We start from the raw sequence: 12,045 nt of genomic DNA on the forward strand, positions 1-12,045 counted from the left end.
TTTCAAGTAAAAAGTAAAAACTAAATGTTAAATAGATTAAAATAAGTATTAAAAAAAGTCAAAATTTAAAATCAAATAACTAAAAAATAAATAAATTTATAAAAAGTTTAAAAATAATTAAGATTTATAAAGTTCAAAAATTAATAAATTAAAAATGAAATACATACATTAAATAAATCTCCAAAACAAAAGTTAATAAAATTAATAAAACAAGACAAAATAAATGAAACAAATAATTAAATAAATTTAAAAGAAATAATAACAATTAAAAGTCAAAATGAACAAATTAAATAATAAACAAAAATCAATTTAATAAAATTATATAAGTAAAAATAAAAACTAGATTATAAAATTAGATTCTAACCATTATTAAAATTTAATTTCCAAAAAGAGTTTTGTTTATATTAATAAAAAAATTTTGTTAAAAAGAGAAATTAACTAATTGTAGCTGTTGTATCATTTTGTTTGTTTCATTTTAGTCAAAAGTTTGTATCCTTTTCTTCTAAAAACGTAAGAAGGTTGCTTCTGACAGTGCTTTTTCGCAAGTCTGGGTTAGATAAAGAGAAAAAACAGAGCAGGAGAAACGTAAGAGCTAATTACAGTAAAACGTTTAGAACAAAAGTTTAGACAAATAAAAATAATGATATATAATTTATGTTTAAAACTTATATATCAAACAAAAAAATCCAATTTTAAGTATAATTTATGGAATTACACAGCCGTAACAAAATTTTCTGTACAATGCACAATAAAAATTTCATCAGACGGATTTTCTCCTTTCTAAATTTATTTATTCTTCTCACTATTTCGCATGCTCGTTTTTTTCTGTGCAAAAGTATCATCGTGCAATTTTGTCCCCTCGTTCAATTTTGTACGCTCGTGCAATTTTAACACCTACCCAATGTAAATATTATTTATTTATTTACATTTTTAATCTTGTTTTATTTTATATTGAAGTTTATTATAATTTTAATTTAATTTAAGTTTACATCAATACATGTTTATTCATTAATAAGGAATATTTTTATTAAATTTAAATTCTAGTTTTATTTTTACTTAAGACTTTTCAAATTATATTAGTTTTTAAACACAATAATTTAGTTTCAATTTAAAAAACCTAAATAAATTTTTAAAAATAGATAAATAAAATTGTTATAAAACAATTAAATTAAAATTAATTACACTTTTACATGCTTATTTTTATTTTTTATAAAATATAAAGGTTTTATTATATTTTTTATTTTGTTCTTTAAGTTAGCATTTTTTTGTGAAAAATTGACTCTCCGTGCAAAACTGTCTGTCGTGCAAAATTGACCTTCAGTGCAAAATTGTAACTCGAGCTTCCGTGCAAAAAGGTCTTCGTGCAATTTTGTGCCCGCGTGAAAACTAGTCTTCGCGCAAAAGTATCTTCGTGCAATTTTGTACACTCGTGCAATTTTGTCTTCGCGCAATTTAGACCCGTTCCCAGTTTAAACTGCTCTGTTCCAATGACGTCATCACGCGTCATTTATGTGGTACTTTTTTTTTGGAGATTCGTAACTTTTTTGAGCTAGCTACATCCCTGGTTGTAACCAATACCTATTATGGCCATCATCAACAACGTTGAGATGCTTCGCGCCATCAATAACAAACAATGATCTTTACCGCACGATCAACAACAACCGTTCCGAGACAACCTACGACCAGTTTCATCCTAACTAGGAATCATCGGGCAGGCATAGTCGCGAAACCACTGTTGAAATCTAACCAAGCGGGCTAAGTGCGAAGTACTGAAGCGACTGTTTGTTAGTTAAGTTGAAAAACTACAATTTCTTTGTAATTTATTTTATTCTTTTAAGACTTTATTATGCAAACTAAGTTTCGTTCAAAGACCTTGTCAGTGCTATATAAAAAATCGAAAAATATATGTAACAGTCATGGAAAATTTTATTTTAACAATTATAAAAAATACTTAAAAAGCAAAACAAATTAAAAGGTTGAAATTATGGTAAAGTTTTTATTTTAGTTATGTTTCGAAATCAAAAAAATTACAAAAGTAATGATAACTAGAACCTAGATGTAAGCTTCTTTTTTTCTTTTAATGAGTTTTTAAAATAAACAATACATTGTTAAAATAAAAATATAGTTATTAGTAGTAAAAGAGCTATAAGTTAAAATTAATTCTAATGTAGTTAATTTTAATTGTGACGTATCTATCGAAAACTTTAAGAATTATATGCTTGTAATAAATATTAAAAAAATTAAATTTTGCTTAAATGCTTTATGTAAAACTTTTAGTTTCCAGAAAATAGTAGCTACACAAAAACATTTTAAGAGCATGCATAAAACAAACTTCACAGACAAATTAAGACTTAAGTTTTGAAGTTTAATTTTTTTAAGTTGGGGTAGGAATAGAAGAGTTCGTATCGTTCATTTGAGTTATCCCTTCTGTCCGCTTTGGCAATCGCGACTACTTCTAGTATGCAAGCACTGCAAATGCTTTGTAGGTTTTTGGCTTTGCCAATATTTTCCCCGTCTATTTTATAATCAATGTTGTTATTTCAAGTTTCTAGATGTATTTTGATACTTCTGTGCCACTTTCTTTGTACTTTTTAAAATCACCGATATTTTTGTACCATTTTTTTTTAAATTCCCATTCGTTGAGCCCAAATAGTTTTTTGTTTCGTATTCTGATCTGATTGTCACTTTATATACGATATATATTCAAATAAGCTTTTGTTATTGAGGAGACTTTTTTTTGACAGTTGCAAAGTGTTTCGTTTTCTTCGTCGTTTTTATTTCAAGTATTTTCGATTGTGTTTGTGGATTAATTGCTTAATATTTTCATGCAGCAATATGAAATTTTACAATTATTTCTATTTATTATGTTATTGAACTTATGATCCTCTTTAAAATGTTTATCTAATAGTTGCAGAAAAGCTTTACATGTATTTGTTCTCACTGATTGGCAGTAGGGTTGGTTGAAATAGATAGTTGTCTTGTCCGTATTGGTTTCTTTTGGTTTTGATTGTTTTGGTGATTTGAGTATTTAAGTTTTTGTTTAAAATTGGAATTAGTTAATGGACTCTGGTATCCGGTTATTGATTCTTTAAAAAAAAAATCGGTTTTTGATAGTCTTTTGAGTTTTTTTTCGATCATTTTTGGTAGGTTCTTTTAGATAATGAACGGATGGTTCGAATAATTGTTAATATAACTGATGCTGGAGTTTTCTTTTTGGTATGTTTTGAATGTGTTGTTAGCAGTTTCTAGGAGTATATCTAGGAAATTGTATCTAATCGCACCTATATCATTTGTTATTTTAAAACTGAGTTCATTAAAAGTTTTCACCGTGTTCTTTTTTAGTCTTTCTAGCTATTGATTACTTTTTCTGCTTATTATTACGAGGCTGTCATCCCTGTAAAGTCCGATATCGTTATAGCTATATAAGTGCCCGAGTTTGTTTAAGGCATACAGACCTATCAGGTAATTTAATAATTGTTAGAAAGCTTAAAAGCAGTTGCTAATTAACTGTACTAGGAGATAAACTTTCAGTGAAATGGTCTGTTTTTGCCTTTCACATAAAACATATTAAATTTCCGATTTTGATCGCTCATATCTCAGAGTTAATTTAAAAAATAAGACTAACTTGAAAACAAATGAATAAGCTACCCATCTTTTGCACTTAAATAATTTTAATAATATCGTTGTTTAATCATATAATACAAGTTTATTTTTAAACTCTATACACTTTAAACGTTTTTGAAAATTCTAAATTCAGTTTTTTTCATATATTATCATAAACCACTCAGTTTTATTTTTTTACTAAAAAAATACGACTAATTTTATAAAACATAACTTTATACATTTATATTTGTGGGCATAAAAACCTACAATGACCCTTTTGGTAGATAGATAGATAAGTTCTAATTTAGAATTTATTATTCAAATTACACAGCTTACACTACCAAAACTTAAAGATAAATGTGTAAATAAACTGGAAATCAGTAAATAAAGTGATGCTTTTGTTTCGTTTTAAAAAATATGTTTGTTAACTTTCAATAAACATTTTTTTTTTTTTTTACTGTGGCAAGAATAAAATAATAGTTCATTTAAGCATATTTATACTAATTTTTAATTTATTTAAAAGCTTTTAGTTTTATGTGTCCTTACAGGGTTGCCACTTGTTTTTTCAAAAAAATTTCCAGGTTTTCCAAATTTCTTCTAGGTTTTTAAAAGTACACATTTTTGGGTCTATTTTTAGTTTAAAGTTAAGTCTAAGATAAGAAACTATGTTAAATAGTATAAAAACATTGAAAACATAATGTAAAGCTACTTTAAATATCTTTTTTAATAAAAAAAGTTTCTGATGAAGACAAAAATTCTTCATTTATATGATAGATTTTTTGAGTCAAATTGAAATTTTACTACTGTAAGTGTGAAAATTGTTAAAATTCTAGGTCTTTCCAGATATTTTTATTGATTTTTGATCAAATTTCCAGGTTTTTTCAGATTTTTTTTTAAATTTCTCAAATTCCAGGTTTTTCCAGGTTATTTTTGCCTAAATTGTCAAATTCCAGGTTTTTCAAGGTTTTTCCAGGTTTCCAAGTAAAGTGGCAACCCTGGTCCTTCACAAAAGTTAAACAAAATTTTTATTACGAAGCAATTTTTTCTTACGTGTTATAAAAATTTCATAAATTGAAAACTTTAAAAGCAGAATGATTTTACTTTAAAAACTGAGCTATAATATTCTAGTAGTTAGTATTACAAAAAACAATTGTTTATGTTCTCTACAAGTCATTTAAATCAAGATTGCCGTAGGTTTTTTGAATTTTTTTTTCCAGGTTTTCAGAATTTCTTCCAGGTTTTTGAAAAACAAGTTTTATGATCCCTTTTTAGTAAAAAAATAAATTTAAGGCAAAAAACAGTCTAAAATAGTATAGCAACATTGAAAAGATACTGTAAAGTAAAGCTGCTTTGAAAGTTTTTCTAACAAAAAAAATTTAAATGATACAAAAAACATAATTTTTAATGGAATTTTCGTACCTAACCGAAATTTAATTACGTTACAAGTAAAATTATTTTTAAATTATAGGTGTTTCAAAGTTTTATGATAATTTTTGTTCAAAATTCCAGTTTTTTTTTAATTTTCTCGAATTCCAAAATTTTTAGCAACCCTAATAAATGCTTAACTCGTAAAGAAAACTAAAAACATGTTTTATATTAAATATTTTTTTGAATTGATATCAAGTTTGAAATAAGATTTTAAACTTTCAAATATAAACATTTAGTAAAAGTCACGCACACAAAAACTGAAAACATCAGCAAAACTTATTTTACAAACTTTAATAAAATAAATCGTATCAGGTGGTAGTATAAATTGATTTCAATTTTAATATTAGCAAACGTAATTCTTCTTTAACAAAATAAATTTTTAACTGATTTTTTAAGAAAGGTTTTTAAGTAAAAATGTAATCAAACTTTTGGTGCACATCTAAAATGCAATCCAGGTACAGGCAGAGTTGTGACGTACATGGTACAGCTTCTGTACAAATAAAGAGTCCCTACTATAAAGAAAATTCTTCTTAGAACTATGTACCTGAAATTTTATTATTTTTAATACGATTTTATACTTTCGTTTTTTTTAACTCAAGTATTAATGTTAATAAAGTTGTATAATAAGCTTAGTGCATCACGAGATAAAAAAATTAAATAGATTATTGTTTACAAACATTAGTGTTAACGAAGTAAAATTATCAAAATGTTTAACAAATATTCAAAAATTACTTGCTGATAATTTGCTTATTAAATTCCCTACAAAACAAGTTTGTTCAAATATACAATGATAACAACTGGCAGAGTACTTTTCTTCATTCAACTGACGCACGTTTCTCTGTGTCAAACAACTAACACTCTGTAGAACTGTGTTAATTGTTTAACACAAAGCGACGTGCATCAGTTGAATCAAAAAAAGTGCTGTGTAAATTGCTTAAAAAACTATCTAGCTAGCTAAATTTTAGCGTAATAAGTTTATATTTAACAGTGTATATGTAAACTTTATTAATAACACTTATCTTACTATATCGAATAAGGTAGCTAAAATATTAAATACGTAATTTCAAAGAATTTATTTGTTTTTTATTGTATATATTTCAGACTAAAAGAATTATAATTTTATCTTAATATCTGAATTATAAAACAATATTGAAAATATAAGTATGGTAATAAAAAAAATGTCTAATATTTTGTATTTAGCCAAATAATCTTAATACAAACGCAAATAATCTTATAAAAATGGTACATACTGTTTAATCTAAGGATTCGAATAAATAGAGTAAATCGTGCAATTTTGATAAAAAAAACTACTATATTCTATTTGAATAAGGTTTTAATATCAACTGATGATCTCTTTTTTTGAGTAAAAGATTATTCTGATTTTAAAATCTTAAAATATTTAAAGTTATGACAACAAACTTATTATGTTCATTAAAAGGTAGATGATACTTACTACAAAGTAGCGAATTAATCACTAAATAAAGCAATACACTGTTTGTAAATAGGTATGATGCAATATCATTTAGTAGTAGTTCGCACGGACTGTCAATATCTAACTAAATTATCTAATTGCTAAATATCTGATTTAGGCAATACGGACTAAGAATAAAAACAACCATGCAATAATATTTTCCAACTCACAGTTAATACTAATATTATGGCAAACTCAGTCACCAAAAAAACGTGTTCGGCTAACAAACACGCCATAGTGGGTTCGCGATTGGAAATAGCAAAATAAATTTGGTATTTATCTTTAAAAACTTTTGAGTATAAAACTAAGACTCTAGCGCATTTAGTGCTTTAACTCTTACTAAAACATTATGTTTATAACAAAAGTTATACCATTTAACGCGAGACAATTCGAATGCCCTTTTATATGTAAAAACTTTGATGTCTTGAAAATCATAAGTCAAAAGTTAAATAAAGAACTGTTAAAAAACTAATTTAACATAAAAGTAGTTTAATGCTGTTTTTATTATTAAAAAAGGTATCTTAAGAATTGTTTAATTAATTCATTTAGTGTTTTTATCAAAATTTGTTCATTTTTTGTAACAATGAATAAAAAATATGAATTTTTTGCATTTTTTTTATCGACAGTCTAACATAATTTATAAAACTAAGGTTTTTTGGCACGCCAAGACAATATATATACTTTTTTATTAGCCCTCAGATATAGTAAATCAAATCACTAACAAAACATAGTCTCCGTATGCCGTTTTTAGTGATACATAGCTTTTACTCAAAATTAGCCGACGTATTTTTCGAAAACACCCTATAAAACCTATTTTTAATATTTCATTTAATGAATTTAGGAGTTCTTTTATCAAGTTGATCTACAAGCTGTTACATAACGAAATTAATTAAAATATGAGCTTAATTTGCTGAATTTTAATTTTAAAACAAACATATTTTCGATATAAAAACATTCAAAGAGCAAAACGTTTTATAAGAACTACTACTTAAAGTATTTTTTGTACTATATACTTAAATCTTTGTTCTAGTATTAAACTTTTTATTTAGTTTGAAAAACACAATAGACACAACCTTAGACTACATAAGAAATTAAATATTTGTTAAGACTTACAAACACTGATTTTTTAATAAACTTTATCCCTTATCTGCAGCTAAACGTGATTTGGGCCCACTTTGCGCGTAAGGGGCGTGAACCGCCCAGTAAATTCGCGATCAAATTCCCCCCGATCGAATCCGAGAACTGCTTACCGACCAAGGGTAAGAATTAGGAGTAACAGTGATAGTAAAAAAATTATAAAGAGAAAAGAGTATAAATAAATACAAAAATAAATAAGGAAAAAAAATGGGTTGGAATCATGCGAGGGGGAGAATCGATCGCGGGTTGGAATTGTAAGTATATCGATATTACAACTTAAACTTTTTAGATAAAATTTAGGATTATTTGATTGGGACAAAAAGCTCTCCATTCAGGTGTGATTTTAGCGTAAATAACTTTTTTAAAAGGCTTTAAGATATTTACTAGATCTGAGAGAATAATTATTTTTCTATCGATTATAACTCTACTACAGGGTTTGCTAAAATTAGCAATATCGCCTAATGGGGACGACTGAGGATATCAAGGGAAATTACTAGTGTTAATAAAGTTAGCTAGTATGAAACCAAAACAAAAGAAGTTTTGCAATCGACAATCATTATTTCAAATAATTTATTTTTAATATTGTTACTTGTTTTATGTAAAAAATTAAAAGTTCTCGACCTAAATGTTATTAAGAATATTTTTATCTTTTTTTTTTTTAAAGTTTATTACTAACAAAACAATGTTTCACTCCTATATTTGCATATAGGAGATCCTCAGCAGTTGTTGTATACAAATCTTATTCAAATAGAATCTACATGTGCTTTTTAAGAATCTATTTTAATAAGATTTGTTTACAACAACTGAGGATCTTCTATATGCAAATATAGGAGTGAAACATTGTTTTGTTAGTAATAAACTGTTAAAATAAATAATAGATTATTTATTTATGAAAGCTAACAACGTTTCTCTGTGCTATTGAATAAGCGTACCAGTTGTTTTGCCAAGCGGACAATGTATAAAACGTAGCATTGCAAAATATAAAGCTGATGTCACTGATCAATACTGGTAAACGGTTGCTGCATCGTAAAACATGATAAACCGTTTGTAGATAGGTCGGTCTTTTTAACGGTTTCCTTTTTTGAAAATTATTATATTTTGTTTCACGTAGTCTACTTTTCTTAACTTTTTTTATATAGTTATAAAGTAAGGTCATTTTAAAGATGAGTTTCTAGAATTATACAATTTTGTTTTCACATGACGTCATTTTAGTAATTTTTTTATATAATTTGTTAAACTAGTTAAATTATGGGTTCCCTAATTTAGCAAATACAGTGCTTCCTCGCTAATCCGGCCAAGTTGGGCAAGATTTTTTTGAAAATACGGCCGGATTTGCCTTTGGCCGGATAAGAACAAAATATAGCTTTTTTTACAAATTATCTACCTTAGTTATATTATGAATGTATATAACAAAACGTACTATAAAATTTCTGTTAATTAATTTATTTTACTTTATTCAAAGAAAAAAGAATTAAAACAGACAAAACTAAACGAAACAAAATTTTATAAGTTCAAAATTAATGGAAATAAACTACTCTGTTAACACTTTAACTAAATTAAGATTTTTTTTCGAAAAAAAGAATGAATGAAAGATTGTTTTACAGTGCTTTCTCGTTTCTTAGCAGAAAACTCACGAAATTGGATGAGTTTTGACACATCTTCAGGTGTGGCTTCTGGTTAGCAACGATAGTAAGCTAAGTAATCGTCCATTTTTTGCATGGCTTCAGCATGAGAAAATGGACACTTAGAAGGCTGGGAAACACCAATCTTTAACAACTTCAACAGTCTCTTTTTCGTTATCCCCAGTAACCAGTTCAACAATTCCTTGCTCGTCCATATGCTCATATCCAGGACCATCGCAACTCATCCATCTTTGAATATCATCTTCTGTAAATGTGATATTTAATCTCGCAAATTGCTGTACAAACTCGTTGTCTTGAGTTTTTTTGAAGGGTCTATGTTTTGCATGGAAGAGCTTTGCTGTAATGGCATTAATTTCTTCCATAAGTTTCTAATGGAAGAAGGCTTTACCATACTCTAAGCAGATGAAACGGTGTCGACAACTTTTGTCATGTCGGTTCTTTTAAAAAAATCTTCAATTGTGAAATGTGATTGCGATATAAGATCTCTAAGAATCGACTTTCTATAAACCCTTTTTATGGACTCGAGTACACCTTGATCCATTGGTTGTACGAGTGAAGTAACGTTTGGAGGCAGAAACTTTGCAGTGATTTTTCCATCAGCTGATACAAGTTCGTCCTCACTAGGATGACCAGAACAATTGTCAAGAAACAAAAATGCCTTCTTTTCTTGCCCAAGTTCTCTTAGTCTTTGTTTTGTTTCGGGAACAAAACAGTTAAAAAACCAATCGCGAAAAATGTCACGATCGACCCAAGCATTTTTTTGACTATGATAGACAACTAGCAGCTCTTCCTTGTTGAGGTTACGGAAACAACGCGGGTTTTTAGCCTTTCCAATTAACAATAAAGGTAGCTTTATTGTGCCACTTGCATTAGCACATGCGTTTATTGTTACCCTGTCCTTTGCTTTCTTCGTTCCATCTGGCCGGTCGTTAACTGAAGCTAATGTATGACCAAGCAACATTCTGAAGTATAACCCAGTTTCATCGCAGTTAAAAAATTGGTGTTCAGACTAGCCCTCAGTTATGACAGAAAACTCATTTATGAATTTATTAGCAGCTGAACTATCTGCACTTAATTTTTCGCCACATATTTTAAGATTACGCAAGCCAAATCTCCTGCAAAACCTCCATTGAAACCCCGTACTTGCTGAAAAGGGCCTTGAGTGTTCACCGTAAATTAAACGATGGAACTCGGAGGCTTTTTCTAATAGTATTGGGCCAGTAATTGGACCTGACGAAACCAAATGTAAAGGGCGCTGTCTAGCTTGTCAAAGACGCCTCCCTCTACTTTTTTTGCCGTTTTAGCAGCTCCAATTAGTCCCAGCTCCTCCTTTTCGGCTTTAAACTTTTTGAACTTTTCTTCGCCTCTCAAAATGTCATTTAAAGTTGACTTACCAATGTTAAACTGGCTCATTATAACAGCTTTAGGCACATTATTGTTTGCCATTTTGCAAACTTTTAACTTGTTTTCAATTGTTAGTTGAACGCGTTTTCGTTTCTTTGCTGTCTTATCCATTTTTTAACCAGATATGTTGATTTATATTAAAGTGTAACTTGCTTAGCAAAGACAGAAAAATTGCAAATGAATAATAAACAAGTTTGTTACAACTGAGCGGGAAAAGTATGAAAAAAACTTAAGATTATACAAATGATACTTTATTATGACGTAACAATATATTGTTTGCATACTTATAAAACGGAAATTGAAAACTTTTTCGAAGTAAAATGAAATTAAACGCTAAAAACGCTAAAGTAAATAAGTCGACTTCTTGACTAAAACCGGCCGGATTAGCGAGGAACCGGATTAGCGAGGACCGGATTAGCGAGGAAGCACTGTAGTACTATAAAGCTTTAAAACTCATGTGTTAGCTTTCTAATAATATAGAGAAGAAAAATTTTGAATTTTTTTATGTAAAATAACTTACTTATAGATGCCTTAACTTTATTTTTGTGTAGATATATACTGAAAAAAAAACACTTGCTTAGGTTAGGAAAATAATTGAAACATCTAAGCATTTAGTTATATTATTGCAGCAAACATTCTGTTTTGATTTAGAGAACTTAAGATTTTCCAAATAATTAGATGATTTAATCATGAAAAAATAAGTTAAGCAGTTTTGGCAAAACTTTTGCTGCTACAACTAGGAAACCTATAAAAAGACCAACTCAACCGATAAAAACACATATGAACTTATGTTTTTTTTTTGAAAAGGCTATAAAGCTTTAAACTTTATGGGGCACTTATTCAATGATATAAAGAAGAAAAATTTTGTGGTTTGTAGTACTCTATGTTTAATATTAAATTCTTTCAAAATATTTTAAAGTAGACTCAGTTTCGGTCAAAGACCTTTTCAGTGATTATTTTTTAAATCTTATTCAAATAAAATTCAAAAAGATTCTACTTGAATAAGATTATTGAAATAAGCACTGAAGAAGTCTTTGACCAAAATTGAGTCTACTTTAAAACATATTGAAAGAATTTAATAAATATACTTTCTCCTCTAGAATCTTTTTATTAGTTAGAATCTGAGATCTTTTTATTAGTTTTCGAAAAATCAAAACATATAATATTAAATTATTTAATTTAAACTAGTTTATGCATACTTCGAATTTTATATTCAAATCATGTGCAACAAAAAATATTAAAAAAATCTATAAAGGTTATAAGCCTAACTTTTCTAAATTAGCCAAGTTATTCTTAAATACTAAAAGTTACTCTTAAACTAATTGGCAATTTTTAGTCCTCTAAGTTAATCTAGAGTGG

At 27.6% G+C, this 12,045-nt stretch overlaps 1 protein-coding gene across 1 annotated transcript in view; it reads right to left on the bottom strand.

Moving 5' to 3' along the window:
• Positions 1–12,045, bottom strand: part of LOC145830085 (phosphatidylcholine:ceramide cholinephosphotransferase 2-like) — a 52,665-nt gene that overhangs the window by 20,837 nt on the left and 19,783 nt on the right. The window contains exon 6 of the mRNA XM_082937973.1: positions 5,458–5,575. Coding sequence (XP_082794099.1) covers positions 5,458–5,575 — 118 coding nt within the window. The remainder of the gene's footprint in view (positions 1–5,457; positions 5,576–12,045) is intronic.

Source organism: Thalia democratica, chromosome 2 (assembly GCF_965202585.1).
Source record: "Thalia democratica chromosome 2, ktThaDemo2.hap1.1, whole genome shotgun sequence".
In the NCBI taxonomy this organism is placed as follows: Eukaryota; Metazoa; Chordata; class Thaliacea; order Salpida; family Salpidae; genus Thalia; species Thalia democratica.